The sequence below is a fragment of the Cyclopterus lumpus genome, chromosome 14 (genome assembly GCF_009769545.1).
Source record: "Cyclopterus lumpus isolate fCycLum1 chromosome 14, fCycLum1.pri, whole genome shotgun sequence".
NCBI classification, from domain to species: Eukaryota; Metazoa; Chordata; class Actinopteri; order Perciformes; family Cyclopteridae; genus Cyclopterus; species Cyclopterus lumpus.
The window spans coordinates 15,060,035-15,074,579 of record NC_046979.1 but is presented as its reverse complement, the minus strand read 5'-3'; the positions used below and the strand labels follow the sequence as shown (position 1 = coordinate 15,074,579).

Sequence of the window (14,545 nt, the reverse complement as noted above, 5' to 3'; positions counted from 1 at the left end):
TGGAGCTGCTAGTGCAATCTACTGATTTCACCTTCATCTCTGAAGCTCAAAGTAGCTGCCAAAAATATCATCTATGTCTCCAGAGAATGTGATTGGGCTTTAGGATCACTGCTGCTTATCGGGAATGGAAAAGCTCACGGTAAGCAACGTTTTATTCAGACGGGGTTTGTCGAATTTGTCATTCTGTAGATTTGAGTTTTATAAGAAATGTTGTAATGAGGTTCAATCTGAAGATCCTGTGCTCCAGGCATTGTCTTAACTGCTTAATTTAATCACGCAGTTGTATATCTTATGAATGAAATTTGTTTTACTTCAAAATGCCTCCAGTCGTGCACTCTTGTGAAGAATGTTCCACGCTTTTTATTTTTTGTACGCCCTTTACATTATGGAATGAAATTGCCAAATAACCTTTTTGACCTTTAACCGTAAGTGTGAATGGACCCCTAATACTGCTGTTGATGGTCCTGCCCTGTCCCTCAGCCTGAACAATGGCGCGAGATCATGAACAAGAAGATGCGGTTCCCTCCGGAGCTCATCGGTGCCATTCAGGAGGGGAAAATAGAGCTGCTGTCTGGACTGTTGAAGACCGGCGACGGCATCCTCCGCCAGCTGGATGAGTCCGAGGATCGCCAGTGGAGGGAGGCCCTGAACCTGTCCATCCGCCTGGGCAACGAGAGCTGCATGGACGCCCTCCTGCAGGGGGTTAAGTTTGACTTCCGGCAGATTCACGAGGCCCTGCTAGTCGCTGTAGACACCAATCAGCCTAGAGTGGTGAAGCGCCTGCTGGACCGCCTGGACCAGGAGAAAGGCAACAAGATGGACGTGCGCTCCTTCTCTCAGGCCATCTTTGACCACTCTATTGACAACTCCCAGTTTGCCCCTGGTGTGACTCCTTTGACGTTAGCCTGCCAGAAAGACCTGTATGACATAGTGGCCATGCTCACCCAAAAAGGTCACATCATCCCGTGGCCACATAAGATATCCTGTTCCTGTCTGGAGTGTCGTAACGGCCGACAGTACGACCTTCTGAAGTTCTCCTTGTCTCGTATCAACACCTATCGTGGCATCGCCAGCCGCGCCTACCTGTCCGTCACCTCTGACGACGCCATGCTCAGAGCTTTCACTCTCAGCAGAGAGCTCCGTAAGCTCTCCAAAAAAGAGCCAGAGTTCAAGGTCTGGTGAGATCTGTCCATATGCCCACTTACTGTTCATGTTCTGTGTTGTTCCTTGTTGACTGTGCTGTGGTGCCTCTCTTCCTGCAGCCTCAGTATCTGGGCCTGGAGGAGCTCTGTCAGGAGTTTGCTGTTGAGTTGCTGGGCATGTGTCGCAACCAGAGCGAGGTGACCACCATCCTGAACAGCTGTGGAGACGAGAGCCAGGACTCCTTAGAGGAGCAGGCCTTTGAGGAGGGGATCCCCAACCTGTCACGTCTGCGGCTTGCTGTCAACTACAACCAAAAGCAGGTGGCTGGATGCAGGATCTCCTGCCAAGCAAAAGGAGACATACACTTGATGGATAATTTGTGTTTCCTCCTGTGTGTGTTCTTGTGCAGTTTGTGGCCCACCCAATCTGCCAGCAGGTGCTGTCATCTATCTGGTGTGGGAATCTGTCAGGTTGGAGAGGCAGCAGGACGGCCTGGAAGCTGTTTATCTCTGTGGGGATCTTTTTCACCATGCCCTTCCTCTGCCTCATCTACTGGATCGCACCAAAGTCAAAGGTCACATCAAACGAAACCGTTCTAGACGTAGAGAGGGGTCATGTGAGACATTCAATTAAGAACATAGGATAAACACACACTTGTGTCCTGGCCCTGACAGGTCCTCGTCTTTTGTGTTTTTTTACCAGGTTGGGAAGATACTCAAGACTCCTGTGATCAAGTTTCTCCTCCACTCTGCCTCCTATCTGTGGTTTCTCATCACGTTACTTGGAGAATCAATAACAATGGAGATGTATCAAGGCAAAATTCGCTTCCCGCACGCAGGACATCCTGCACAGCTCCTTCCACATGGTGTGGGTGGTCGGTGGGTTCCCTCTCTTTTCTGACTCCCCTCCATATTGTTCAAATCGAAAACTCAAGGTTTGAACACTGCTGTGTCATGTAGGATTCTTCTGGTACGAGTGTAAGGAAGTGTGGATCGAGGGGTTGCGGAGTTACTTCCTGGACTGGTGGAACTGCTTGGATGTGATGGTGCTCAGCATGTACCTGGCGTCCTTCGCGTTACGCGTGCTTATAGTGCTCAAAGGCTACTTCCTCTGCCATGATTATAACGGCACGGCGGACTGCATCTACTTCACTAAGACTGGTGAGAAAATGGTCAGATCATTCAAACTAAATAGTTGTCTGTGGTACTCAAAGTACTCGATGCTGAACGGGCCTGTTTGGTTGGGTGAAATTGTGCAACAGAGCGCCAGGATTGGCATCAGGAGGACCCCCAGTTGATTGCGGAGGTGCTGTTTGCAGTGACCAGTATGTTGAGCTTTACACGGCTAGCGTACATCCTGCCAGCACACGAGTCTCTGGGAACTCTGCAGATCTCCATCGGGAAGATGATTGATGACATGATGAGGTAAGAGCACTTTTCATCTGGCCTCCTGTATTATCATTCCCTGGGAAAGAATTCAGAGCACATGTTGGAGCAAATTACTTTTTCTTTTTCAGATTTATGTTTATATTGATGATCATCGGAACAGCCTTCCTCTGTGGCATCAACAATGTCTATGTTCCTTATGTCATCTCTCCACATCTTGGCAGGTAAGATTATGGAATCTGCTGAAAATAAGAATATACAGTGTACGAAACGGTTGTTGGTGGGGAAAAAAAGAAGGTATGGATAAAGTCTCATGGTGCTCTGCTGCAGGTTTAATGAGACGTTCCACTTCTTATTCTGGACCATGTTTGGCGTCGCCAACCAGGAATACGTGGACATGCAGCAGTATGTGTTGGCCGAGTTTGTCGGAAGGGTTCTGTATGGCATCTTCACGCTCGTCATCGTCATCGTCCTGCTCAACATGCTTATTGCCATGATCACCAACACCTTTCAGAAAATTGAGGTAAAGAGATATTAGTATGTCACGACTGCAACAACAACGACAACAAAAAAAACAGAAACCAAAGACTGGAACTGACATCTCAACGTGTATTTCAGGACGATGCAGATGTCGAGTGGAAATTTGCCAGATCGAAGCTGTACCTCAGTTACTTCAGAGAGGGCCTCACCATTCCTGTACCCTTCAACATCATCCCCTCACCCAAAGCTGTTTTTTACATCCTAAAGTAAGCTCTAAAAACATATGGATAAACATTGTGTATCCATATCTTTATTTATTCATTTATAATAATTGTGTTCCAGGGCCATCTTTAGAAAAATCTGCTGCTGCTGCACTTCTAATTCTGAGGACAGATATCCCGCTCTAGCCTCTATGGTAAGTGTGAATGGTCATGTAAAAGTTCAGAGAATCTCGAGCTGCCTGGTGCTTGGAAGAAGAAGCTCCGAAGCGAGAGATATATAATAATCATTATTTAATCATAACAAACAAGAGTCATCTGTATACATACATGGTCCCGGCCCGGACGCGCTCACATGGCTTCGCTTCCACAGTCTCCTGACGTAGCCAGCAGTTTCTGTCTGGCGTCACCACGTAAGAGACCAAATTCACGTCTTACAATTAGTTTTATTCGCAGTCCATTCGCTGAGCTAAGCTCCCATTGGTTAGTGGAGGTATTCATGCAAATACCTTTCAGAGACACAGCATGCTGCTGACCAGCGAATAAAACATAAGGTTCACACCTGAGGGTTAGTTCCATTGGCCACTTCAAAGAATGCCTCCAATCAATAAGCTAGCGGGGTCAAAGCTCACACTTCCGGTCAAGGACAGGAAGTTCCTCTTCAGAATTAAACCCTATTATCCTGCCTTCAGAATAAAAGCAACATCTCAGGTTTCAATCGGCATCCCTTTAACTATTGTCTAAACAATAAAACATCCATTCATTCTCATGCATCATACAATTAATCATTACATTTGTCATTAACAAACAGAATAATAAAACAGTGATCCTCTCTTATGCTTCATAATACATTCCTCCAGAATATTCCTCATAATATCCCAAATTAATTATCATATCTTTCTTTATGTATTACTTTAAAACATAAACTTCTCTTATCTACATGTGCAAATATATATAAAATCCACTACAACTCAACAGTCACAAGCAGGAGTTAGTGTAACTTTAGTAAAATAATAAATAATCTTCTACACACTTTGTACTGAAATGTGTGATGTTCTGTGTTTTAAGACCAACGATAAGGGATCTGAAGACAGCCCGTTGCCTTACCGCCAGCAGGTGATCAGAGCTCTGGTGCAACGCTACATTGAATCAGCACGCAGGGAGTTCGAGGAGACCAAGAGGAAAGGTAACCAGGACTTTGACAGCTTAACAGTCAGCCAGTAATGCATCGAAAGTCTTGTTTGCGCACAAACATGGCGTGTTGCATGACAATTGGTTTTAGTTGCTGATTTAGAAGAAATTAACCAACTTTATCTGAAAGGAAAGACAGCAAAACACAATCTCCTTTAACTTATTTTTGTAGGTTGGGGGGACTGTTTTGTTGTACATTCTGAGATGGGGCATAAAGGTTCACAGATGGCTGGTGTAGCGCTTTAAAAATAGTGATACTACCTTAATTACCTTAGTAACACCTTCAAATGAAACCTTAAGTTAACTGGAACACTCAGAGAAAATATACATTTACTTTTACCAAGTCTGAGATAATAGAAATTATACAATTTAAATTTTGTTAAAAACAGGACTGAACTACCTCCTTGACATGATCAAAAATCAAAAAAGATAACTCCTAACTTTTTAGCATTAATCTTTAAAGAAGACTAAGTCTAAAGTCTAAAGATATCTACTCACATAAATAATAATATTTTTTATTTTTCTTCATTGATTTGGAGGAGCTGATTTGACATCTAGCATTTAATACCCTTTAGACAGTTTTGTTTAAAGAAGTCAGTCTATTGGTGGATCCAGGTTTTTTTATAGACACTGAACGATGTACTGAGATCTTATGATTGGGAATTAATCTGCCGAATGGTAGCATTTAAAATACAGCACTTCAATATTACTGGCTTCAGATTAAGAAGTTTAACATTATAAATTATACAAAAGTTATGCTTACCAGCAGTCTGGAATAATATATTAGGACTGTGATCTATGGTACCACAACATATTTAATATTCAAACGTGAATTGCTTGCGCATTATTTGTCAATGGATGCTGTATTGTGATCGGAGTATTCTCTTCCCTCAGATATCGGTAATCGGATCACTTTGTTGACCAAAGTGGTAACAAGGATGCACAGTGATATGAAAGTGGTCCACCAGGTTTTGATAGATGGACACCCTGCAAGCGACGCATTGACCAAGGATGGCTCCTCCTTTCTGGGGAAATACATCACTGGTGCCAAGAACAACTTCATAGGTTTTAACAGCAGACATGATGACACAAATACATCACTTAAAGTGACAGTGCACCATGGAGAAGAAGGTGTTGATAAAGAAAAGCTTGACTCGGATACAAAACAAGAGTCAGACGCGCAACAGAATGAGGCGAGCGAATGTAGCGCAGGGGGATCAAAGCCGGTAACAGACTGTGATGTGCTGAAAATGGAGGAAGGCAGAGCTCAAATAGAGCCAGGAGATGAGAAGGAAACTGAGAAAAAAGAGCAGGTGGAAGCAGACAAAAATGAAGTGAAAGAGGGAGTGGTGGCAGGAACGAGTTTTAATCACGGAGGAGAAAAGCAAAAAACAGAGGCCCCACAGGATGAAGCAGAAAAAAGAAGAGAGGGAGAGACACTCACAGTGGGGAAGGTGTGTGAAAAACAAACGGAGACGACCTCCCAGCAAGCTGAGCGCATCAAAGTCAACGATGGAAAGACAGACACAAAGAGGGTAGTGAACAAGTTCAAAGACATTGAGCTGCAAGAAAAAAAAGTGGAGGCGAAATGGATGAAGGGTAGAACATGTGAGCATGATGGAGCAGAGAAGTCTGGTTTCAGGGAGAGCGATGCGAAACCTGGAGCCAAGAAAACGATTCCCTCGCCAACAGGCAGCGGCAGCTCCCAGGACACCGGCTTTGGGTCCCAAGAAGGGCAGGGGTCGCTTGACGGGACCTCAGTGAGGCCGTAGCCTTGGTGATGTCCCATTTAGTGACATTATTCAATATATGAGGAGAGGGACTTTTTCACAATTTTGTAAATATAGTCTTGCACATAACCAGCCTGTAAAACATCACATTTTAATTGTTATACTTTGGATTAAACAAACAAGACATGTTGTGCTAATTATCTAACTTTAGAGGTGCATTTTGTTGGACAGAGACAGTTTAGCTTTTTCCCTGATCAAAGTTGTGCGAAGCTAACCGACTCAGCTGCTAGCTGTAGCTTCATATTTACTGAACACACGAGAGGAGCCGTTCATCAATCTTCTCGTCAAGCTTAATGCCACAACGCAAACAAATTATATTTTCCAAAATCTTGAACAATTTCTATTCGGCTACACATTAGGTTTTCTCAATTTTCAGAATGAATATTCTCATATTTACTATTTCCTGAGACCAATATCATGATGTTACTAATCTTCTCATCACATGGTAACATTTGAAAATAAAATAGAGTGCCTGTAAACGGCAAAATGGGCTAAATTGGCACAATAAATAAAATGGCTGATTTCCTTTTGGGCTTTGGATATACCTCTAAGAGGCTTTTTTTGTGTGTGTCTCTTCGTGTTGCATTTGCATAGCAATTTTCATATATGTAGGTTCACTGTAGGGCTTGAGTTTAGCAACTTTGTCGGGCCATTGTGTTTTGTGTTTTTGTCCCTCCTCACAAACTTCACTGTTTCATGGTAAACATTCATTCTGGTTTCTCTTAACATTCAAATATCATGAGAAAGTAGCCTTGTGTTCTATCAACGTGTTGCATAACAGTTACTTTGAAACACAAATAAAACACTAGAAATCACATTTATTTCCTTATTTCTGTATGTTATGTTGTGTAGAGGAACATTAACTGTGTGAGGTTATACAGTAGTGCTGCTTTAGTGTTTCTTTTCAGTTGGCGGCAGGAGACCAACAACCTGCGACAGTTCAGGTGTCAGCTTGCTTCACACAGACTGCTCCCATGAGGTCATGCATGAACACACCAGTTCATTAGTTCCTCACCTGCAGCATCACCTGTCCCAGGAAACATCCAGAAAAACACCTCGGTGTGAAGCCCTTTGTTGCACTTTTGCCATCACCATTTACATTTTTTGTAAGTGGTGATGACTTCACTCATGCAAAAGTGCATGAGTCTTGATCTGCCTGCTTCACCACATATATCTAAAACACACCTTATGTCATTTGACAGAAAAGCCTCCAAGATCTTTAAATCCATGTTGAACAGACATGCACAGGCATGTCGCCTCGCTAGCCAATCACGATCGCAGCATCCCTGGTGGCCGAAAACCCTCATTTCCTAATAAACAAGACATTTAGAAAGAACAGTATGCTGACTACTTCACTATTTTCTATCTGAATGCAAATATTTAACCCTTGTAAATGTAACAATGAATTACTGTTCTTGCCTCAATAAATGTAGGATCAATATGTATAATAAACGTATATGCTCAGGTTCTGAACTTTAACGAAAGCTTCACATATTTTTGATAAGAGCAATAATAAATAATGAGATTATGACCATTATACAACAAGTTTAATTTCCCACACACCTAAAATACAAACATAAAGTTCATTAATATGACGCACATATTATAAAAACGTATTGATAAAAAACACAAAAGGGAAAATATTCATTCTTTGTAGCCTATTAATTCTATACAAGAATGCACAATTCATGATGGTAAATGGACCTGTACTTGTACAGCGCTTTTCTAGCAGTGCTTTTCACTACATGACATCATTCACCCATTCACACCCAGTCATACACTGATAGGAGGAGCTACCATGCAAGGTGCCACCTGCCCCTCAGAAGTAACTAACGTTCACACACCGTATGCACAGCTACGAGAGCAATTTTGGGGTAAAGTGTCTTGCCCAAGGACACATCGACATGGGGTAGTGGAACCGGGGATCGAACCACCGAACCTTTGATTAAGGGACGACCTGAGCTACAGTCAGCGGAGCGCAGAACTGCCTGAAAACATTAAATAGAAACAGCAAAGATGTGTGACTTAACAGTGGCATATGTAAAACCGTTGTTACAACATCATATACAAATAAAAAGAACATGGTGCTTCCTAAAATATATATCTTGGACTGGTAGGCTAGTGGATAAGGGGAAGTGAGCTTATCTGAGGGAGCCACACGTCACTTAGGAACCACACATTAGGCAATCGTCTTTGTTCGCTAAGGAACACACCATGGCAGCAGTGTTCCTCTCTTTGGCCTCCTCCTCGGTCTTGGTGGACTGGGCGTCCTTTAATGTCTCCTTATTGACGGTGAACTGGATGGGGTTGGCAGCCGGCTTCGTCCGCAGGTAGTACATGCCGGTTTTCAGGCCCTGCAGAGAAAAGAAGGCCGGCATTAGGACATAGTTTCTTGTCACTTTGAAACAGCATCTACCAAGAGTCCCTCAGTCCTAACTTACCAGCTTCCAACCATAGAAGTGCATGCTGGTCAGTTTTCCATAGCTTGGCTCGGCAATATGGATGTTTAGGGACTGGCTCTGGTCAATGTAGGCCCCACGGTCTGCTGCCATCTTGAGGACAGTCTTCTGGGAGATTTCCCACACAGTTTTATACAGCTGCTTCAGATCATCGGGGATCTCTTCAATATCCTGTGGAGTGTGGACAAGTCAGATGTGTGGAATATAATATAATATTCATAACTATGTTTGTGTATAATCACCTGAAACTAAGAATCGTGTTTTTGCCATCTCACGCCCGTTAACTTTCTACAGAAGCCCAAAACAGACAAACTTAATTCTAGTTACTTCATTTGAGTATTAACAACATTACTGCTGTTTTTTATTAGTTATTTTGAATGTTCTGGTGTCATTTCTTATCAGGTGCAGCACTCTTCTCCTCTACTCTCTCTGTCGGGCTAAGCTCCTTCAACTACACACACATATAGACACAAGTACACACACACACACAAAGCATCAACGAGCAAAGATGCTGCCGTGGTTACAGTGAAGTAAAGAATACTGGAGTTGACAGCAACTTCAGTGCAATGAAATATGTGTGTTCTCAAAGCTTTATCAACTTATCCAGGAATGTCACATATTTTATTGACATTTTAAATTTGTTTCCAGTGAGATATTAATATACTTTATATTTTTATACTTTGCAGTTGTAAACATTGCTGTTTACAACATTGTAAACATTGCTGTTTACAACTGCTCCATTGCTCCAGGCGTCCATCTGAAAACACACTTGGAGAAGGAGAAGTAAACTGAGGGGGATTGAGGTTGTTGCAATCAGCAACTCGCCACCAGATGCCACTAATTTTTACTTGCTTAGTACTTAGTTTCTTGAAGTGTGATCCCTCACCTGGATAGACCCGTTCTGAGCAATCAGCTGGTTCTTCATTTCGTCACTCCACAGTCCTCTTTCTGTGAGGTCCTTCAGCAGGTGAGGATTCACAATCTATCAAAGACGCAGAGAAGACACTGAACAACATTTCCCTCTATGGACACACAACGTGTAAAGAAGAGAGTGCATTAAGTACTGACCTGAAACTCTCCCGAGAGCACCCTGCGGGTGTAGATGTTGCTAGTGTAGGCCTCAATGGACTCGTTGTTTCCCAGGATCTGGGCGGTGGAAGCTGTGGGCATTGGGGCTAAGAGCAGACTGTTCCTCACACCATGCCTTAGGACACACAGAGGGAAGCACAGATGATCCACAATCTCCACACACGGCACCGTAGATCTACAAATAAGGAGGACATTCAGGAAGACCTACATGGCAATTTTCGCCTTCAATGCTTTCCAGTCACAGAGATCTGTTGGGGTTTTATCCCACATGTCGTACTGAAGGATCTGGAAAACAAAATGAGTTAGAAACTGAGCCCAAACTACTCAACCGTATCCCAGGATGGATTTGAGACATTGTGAAAACCACTCACTCCCTTGCTGACAGGAGAGCCAGCGTAGGTTTGGTAAGGGCCGAGCTCCGCTGCCAGCACGCAGCTGGCCTCCAGGGCAGCGTAGTAAATGGTCTCAAAGATCTGAATGTTTAGCAACTGGGCATCTGGGCTTTCAAAGGGATAACGCATGAGGATGAAGGCATCAGCCAGACCCTGCACACCGATTCCAATCGGCCTGTGTCGCTTGTTAGACCTCTCAGCCTGTGAAGCAGGACAGAGGAGCCACTTGTTAACGCATAAGACCTGTTTGCATGGTAGAGAAGCAACAATTGAGAGCATACCTCAATCACTGGGTAATAGTTGATGTCAATAATCTTGTTGAGGTTCTTGACGATGACTTTGGTGACAGATGCAAGCTTTTTGAAGTCAAAGGTCCTTTTTGGGGTGACATACATGTTGAGGGCAATAGATGCCAGATTACACACGGCAACCTGAGTTGAAGGAAGAACAAAACAAATGAGCACTAAGAAAATAACGTCACAGCTAATGTGAATATTGCAGAAACCGCTGCTCACCTCATCTTTGCTTGTGTATTCTACGATCTCTGTGCACAGATTGCTGGATTTGATGGTGCCCAGATTCTGCTGGTTGCTCTTCCTGTTGCAGGCGTCCTTGTAGAGCATGTATGGTGTCCCGGTTTCTGTCTGAGACTCAATGATGACGTGCCACACCTGCTGAGCCTTCACCACTCGCTTAACCCTGCCCTCCTTCTCATACCTGAGGACACACCAGACACATGGGGCAGCTTAGTTAGCCCTAAGAAGTGAGCCGTTGGTTAAAAACAGAGTTTAGAGTGCTGGTCTTACTGAGTGTAAAGCTGCTCAAACTCCTCTCCCCAGCATTCCTCTAACCCAGGACATTCACTGGGACACATTAGAGACCAGTCCTTCAAGAGCAGGAGAGGAACAATGAGACATACAATGGATTACAGAAGATATAGCTTGGTTCAAACTGTAACCGATGTGAGTCAGGGAGGCTATTTCCTCAGCTATTCACCTGATTGCTCTCCACTCGTTTCATAAACAGGTCAGGGATCCACATGCCGAAGAACAGGTCTCTGGCTCTCTGCTCCTCTTTACCAGTGTTCTTCTTCAACTCTAAGAAGTCAAACACATCGAAATGCCAGGGCTCCAGGTACACAGCGAAGGCCCCGGGTCTCTGCACAAGCAAACAGAGAGCGAGGTGATTAAACGTACCACCAGAGGTTTCTCCAGAGCAACGCTAAGCTCCATTACAGTGTGTGCTGCACATCTCTACCTTGTTTCCACCCTGGTCAACATAGCGTGCTGTATTGTTGTAGGACTCGAAGCATCGGAACCAGCCCATTGGAATTGCATTAGTCTGAAAAAAGCGGAATCACTATAATACAAAAAAAAAAAAAAAAAAGCTCCTCTATTTCTGCTTGATTTGAATCCCTGTGGTGTGCATTTAACTCACCCCAGCAATATAGCTGCCTGTTGCTCTGATACAGCTAACGGCCAATCCAATACCTCCAGCGGTCTTGGAGATGAGGGCACACTGCTTCAGTGTGTCATAAATACCATGGATGCTGTCCTCTTTCATGGTTAGCAAGAAACAACTGCAAAAACGCATCAGATTAAGGAGGGGAAAAAAGAACGCATCACAAATTTGGTCAACTTGGCTTAAGTTACCTTGACAGCTGTGGCCTGTTGGTGCCAGCATTGAACAGAGTAGGTGAGGCGTGGGTGAACCACTTCTCTGACAGCAGGTTGTAGGTTTCAATGGCTGCTTCAGTGTCTTCTTGATGAATCCCGACAGCCACTCTCATCAGCATGTGCTGAGGCCTCTCAGCAACTACAGAAAAGAACACATTTCTCGACACACGTCTCTGGACACATAAACACGCTTCTCATGAAGCGATAGGAAAATAAACTCTCACCTTTGCCGTTAATTTTCAACAAATACGACCGCTCGAGAGTCTATTAGAGCAAAAGGGACAAATTAGATTTATGATTCAAGAATCGGCTCGAGATGTTGAAAGCAAAATTAAATAAATTACCTTAAAGCCAAAAAAGTTGTAGGAGAAGTCTCTGTCGTAAATGATGGCTGAGTTGAAGCGCTGCAGATGATATCTTATGTTACAATGAATTTAAAATGAAAAAGACATGAACAAAATACCACAGCAAATGCGACTTACACCCTTGTTTTCCAGTACAGCGTCACACATCTCCTTGGAGATCATCGGCGAGTGGCGTTTATTTAACGGGTTCACATAGTTGAAGAGGTCTTCCATCACATCTGCAAAAGGAAAGAGAGTACCCAATATCAGAATATCAGTACCCATAAATAATGTAAACACTCTTACAAAGTACAATCAATCATGTCAGGGTTTTCGGAAAGCGGGAAACGCCATACCACAATTAGCAGCATCATCATTTATAGTAAGATGGCTAAATGATGAATACACACAAATCCCACCTCTTGCAATAGAGCAGTGTATTTTCTATGGAAACTTAAAACTTGTCCTCACCACTGAATACTTTCTTGGTTTCTTTGTGGAGATTAGAAACTGCAATACGTGCAGCCAGGAGTGCATAGTCAGGATGTTTGGTGGTGAGGGTGGCGGCCGTCTCTGCTGCCAGAGTGTCCAGCTCCACAGTGGTGACTCCGCTGTACAGACCCTGGATCACCTTCATGGTTATCTGGGCCTACAGAAGCAGAGAAGAGGCAAGTGCATGTGGTAGAATATCACTGAATTGGAGTATCAACAGTGAGTCATTTACTTGACTTGATGTTTTTTTTGTAATACATTTTTTTAAACATTGATGGGTAACTTATAGTGGTTTGAACTCACAGGGTCCACAAAGTCAGAGTTGAGTCCATAGCAAAGCTTCTGAATGCGAGATGTGATTTTATCAAAATTAACTCCCTCCAGGCGTCCATCTGAAATACAAAAAAAAAACCAATGTTATTTGTTGTAATGTAAACTTATTCAGGCCATTTCTGAGGCAATTTCTTAGGATAGATAAATATAAATGTGTTATACCCTCAAGAAATATCCGTGATATATGGATTCCCTCCCCTGGTCAATTATCTAAGATGAAGCATGCACTCAACACCTGTCTAACCAGTTATTATAACAACAAAACCGATACCAGAGATGCCAACAAGATTATAATAACGCTCTACTAACACATTCATTAAAGAGGAAAGTTGGCAAAGCCTTTACTAGAAAAAAGGGGGGGTCAAACATCAAAAGCTAGAGAGCACATTGTGATGTTTAAAGTCTCGGATGTGACGGTTTCGATTCTATTAAAAAAATGTTTTTATTATTATTATTAAAAATAAAGGCAGGCAAACAACCTGCAAAGTAAGCAAGTTGAATTGTCATCTTTTGTCTTCTCATAACTCAAGTCTTTGATTGGTGTCTGGACAGAAACCCACCACACAAAGAAACATACAAACACCCTTTAACATGACAGAAACTGAGCTGAAGACTACTGTGCAGTGTTTCTTTGGAGTATTAACATGTATCGCATCTTAAATACATTTAAAGATTGTTTCCAGGACCTTGACATCCCCGGCACTGGAACAATGCATACTCGACATTATTTGCAAGAAAGTTAAAGCCAAGCTACTGTACCTCGCTTAATGACATGCATGTTGTCAACAAAGCAGCTGTTTTCCTCACACAGCAGTTTGTAATGTTAGATTCTCAGCCTCCAAACAAATACAACGACTGTAATAGAGTTATTACAGCAGGTTATCACACGGAGGACGATCTGCTCACACGGTTGAATCTTAAACCGAGGGCGCCAACGACCCACAAGCCAGTTACACCGCATTGTGTCAGCGGCTCAGCCAATCAGAGTAGACTCAGGCTTTCCAACCAATCACGTCACAACCAGGGATATTTACATGTTACGGTAACAGTTTCCCGGCAGATTTGGCGGGTTATTGGATATTTCAAAACATTGATACCTTGTAATTAAGTGTGCTTCATGTGCTGTGCGTTGCAATATACCAATCTACAATAACCACAGATGATTGTCATATGATTGTCAAGTTATGAACAAGATGTGACTCACAGTCTGTGTGTGTATTTCACCCTTTACATAATTACTACACTAATATATTTTAAGATGATATCAATACTCTGCAATATAAGCAAAATGGCAAGACTATACTTCATGTGTAATGTTCCATGAAGGTATGAAAGCAGTACACTTGGTGTTACAGCCATTACAGCTCTAATCGTCAATGTATGTAGCACTTCCTGCACCATTCAAGAAACGTACAAATGAAATGAAAATGACATGAAACAATAAACAGCAAATGAGTAGTATATTGTACTGATGTTGTACTAATAAACCCTCGCGAGTATATACAGTTTGAGAAAGTAAAGTTCTGTCTAAATATAAAAAAACATACACATCT

The 14,545-nt window shown here is 42.9% G+C and overlaps 2 protein-coding genes across 2 annotated transcripts; one reads left to right on the top strand and one right to left on the bottom strand.

Annotated features, from left to right (window-relative positions):
* The first annotated feature begins 108 nt into the window (after nucleotides 1–108).
* On the top strand, nucleotides 109–6,951 carry LOC117742700 (short transient receptor potential channel 2-like). The gene is given in 15 exon segments (XM_034550281.1): nucleotides 109–139; nucleotides 481–1,173; nucleotides 1,263–1,463; nucleotides 1,553–1,717; nucleotides 1,846–1,953; nucleotides 1,955–2,021; nucleotides 2,103–2,303; nucleotides 2,405–2,567; nucleotides 2,660–2,752; nucleotides 2,859–3,051; nucleotides 3,147–3,274; nucleotides 3,351–3,423; nucleotides 4,295–4,412; nucleotides 5,312–5,922; nucleotides 6,001–6,951. Coding segments are annotated over 15 exon segments (3,018 nt in total). The 5' UTR covers nucleotides 109–124; the 3' UTR covers nucleotides 6,190–6,951.
* A 786-nt stretch (nucleotides 6,952–7,737) lies between these two features.
* On the bottom strand, nucleotides 7,738–13,922 carry LOC117742476 (ribonucleoside-diphosphate reductase large subunit-like). Its single transcript, XM_034549875.1, is given in 20 exon segments — nucleotides 7,738–8,561; nucleotides 8,649–8,837; nucleotides 9,553–9,648; nucleotides 9,735–9,870; nucleotides 9,964–10,040; nucleotides 10,127–10,348; nucleotides 10,429–10,578; nucleotides 10,663–10,864; nucleotides 10,954–11,033; nucleotides 11,144–11,305; nucleotides 11,405–11,446; nucleotides 11,448–11,488; nucleotides 11,581–11,726; nucleotides 11,800–11,962; nucleotides 12,048–12,087; nucleotides 12,168–12,227; nucleotides 12,306–12,406; nucleotides 12,639–12,816; nucleotides 12,963–13,051; nucleotides 13,752–13,922. Coding segments are annotated over 20 exon segments (2,382 nt in total). The 5' UTR covers nucleotides 13,771–13,922; the 3' UTR covers nucleotides 7,738–8,372.
* Between the last annotated feature and the right edge of the window lie 623 nt (nucleotides 13,923–14,545).